The sequence below is a fragment of the Myotis brandtii genome, unplaced genomic scaffold, assembly GCF_000412655.1.
Source record: "Myotis brandtii unplaced genomic scaffold, ASM41265v1 scaffold292, whole genome shotgun sequence".
Taxonomy (NCBI): domain Eukaryota; kingdom Metazoa; phylum Chordata; class Mammalia; order Chiroptera; family Vespertilionidae; genus Myotis; species Myotis brandtii.
Genome location: NW_005361156.1, coordinates 457,922 through 459,839, shown reverse-complemented (window position 1 = coordinate 459,839; position 1,918 = coordinate 457,922). Strand labels below are relative to the sequence as shown.

Sequence of the window (1,918 nt, the reverse complement as noted above, 5' to 3'; positions counted from 1 at the left end):
CAACTGCCTGGAATCGCTGGAATGTGCCTGGGCAGAGCCAATGCTTGGCAGGTAGGGAGAGAATGTTTGGGAAGGTGGTGTTTATCCTGCAGATAAGAGCAGAGGAGGAGTGTGAGTACTGTGCTGAGCCCTGTACACTCTTCCAGAGACTAGGATAACAGTTACTAAGCCTCACTGGTGGGGACTGGGAAGGGGGAAGACAAAGAACAAAGAAGTAGGAGGGAGAGCGCGTTCCAGGATTCCAGGTTCGGTAAATTATAGGATGATGACCAGGAGAGAAAGCACAGAATCAGGTGCGAGTCTGTGGCAGGAAGATGAGTTTGGTTTTTAACACCTGACTCTGTGATGGGAGAGCTGTGATCAATTTCCAGAACGATGCCCATAGCTGACATTTAGCTAGTGCTTAATATGCACCAAGCACAGTGCTGAGCACCCAACAACTCTAAAAGATGAATATCATTATTATTCTCACTTTAGGTTTGAGGAAAGCGAGGCTCAGAAGGAGTAAGGAGTCTCCCAAGTCTCCCAGCTGACAGATTACAGAAGTCAGGAGCCCACATCCACCTCGCACAGCTCCTGGCTCTGGTGCTATCTCCACACTCCCAGGAGGGAACCCCACAGAGGGCAATGCAATCAGTGATTCTGGAATGGATCCTGTACTGGAAGAAAAAATACTACAAAATTGGAACAAAGATGGTAGTTTAAAAGATAACAATTTCCTAAACTCAGTAACTCTATTATGCCTACACAACAGAATACCCATGCTTTTAAGAAATAGTTAAGAAGAGGCATGACCTATACAACCTACTCTCAAACACCTCAGGAAAAAAAGAACATACACACAGAGAATGAGACCAAATAATTAAATGTGGCAAAGAGTAAAGTGAAGAGCCTGCATGAAAAGTAAAATTTCTTAAAGGAAAAAGGACACCTGACACCTGAACAGCAGGACTTGCAGGTCAGAAGTAGAGTGGGAGGGTGTGGGGTGTAGGCCATTGCAGCAGAGAAAGGCTGGAGTACAATGGAGCTTCTCTCTGGAAGGTTACCACACACCGTATACCACAGGCAGGTTAGCCAGGAAAAGGCCTGAGAAGGGGCCAAGGATGTGGCAATGGGAAAGTCCCCATGGCCTTGATCCAGGAGCAGATTCTGGAACCTGGAAGGAGCCAGAGTATAGAGTGGGAAAGGCTTGTGGCAGGTGAAGGTGCTGAGGCAGCAAATGTGGAGGCCTGTGGGGACAGCTGCAGCAGACAGACCGGAAATGACAGCGGGCCCAGGGCAGCAGGCAGAGGGACACCTGAATTTGAGAACGACCAGGGGACAGGACCCGGAAGGACCAGATGGAGGAAGGTCAGCAGGTAAGGTCAGACCCAAGTGCCCAGGGGCATTGTGGGGAGAGGAGATGATATCTGAAAATTAAGGAGCTGGCTACTTCTCGGGCCCCCTTGGCTTGAGGCCGGGCGCCTGACCTCACCTTGTGATAAACCTCTGGTGGCGAGGTGACTAAGGTGGGACAGAAAGAGGTGACTCCGTGCGACAGGATCCTCTGGGCTACCAGCGCTACTCCCGAACCCACATCCTCTGTGGCCTGAGAGAAGTCAACGCCAAATCCACCTGTGGCCACAGAAAAGAGGAGGTCGCACGGTGCTCAGAGCTCCTCCCCTGGGTCTCCGCCCCCAGGCCCTGACCCGCACCGTTGATCTGCACGTCAATGAAGCCGGGCGCCAGGATGCAGCCCCCGCAGTCCCGCTGCTGGTCGGCTACGAGCCGCTCCTCAAAGAAGAGCTTCTCTGGGTCCAGAATGCGGCCCTCGCGCACCCACAGATCCTCCCTGCGGACAGAGAGGGGTGGGGGCTCGTGTCGCCGACCCAGAACCCTGCACCCAACCCGCGTCCACCATGGCCAGGCCAGCGCCCGC

General features: G+C 52.9%; 1 protein-coding gene across 1 annotated transcript in view; it reads right to left on the bottom strand.

Annotated features, from left to right (window-relative positions):
- Window positions 1–1,914, bottom strand: part of AMDHD2 (amidohydrolase domain containing 2) — a gene marked incomplete at its 5' end in the record, with an annotated part of 11,577 nt that extends 9,663 nt beyond the window's left edge. Inside the window, 2 exons of the mRNA XM_014542183.1 lie at window positions 1,475–1,614; window positions 1,695–1,914. Of these exons, the coding sequence (XP_014397669.1) occupies window positions 1,475–1,614; window positions 1,695–1,914 (360 nt within the window). The remainder of the gene's footprint in view (window positions 1–1,474; window positions 1,615–1,694) is intronic.
- Between the last annotated feature and the right edge of the window lie 4 nt (window positions 1,915–1,918).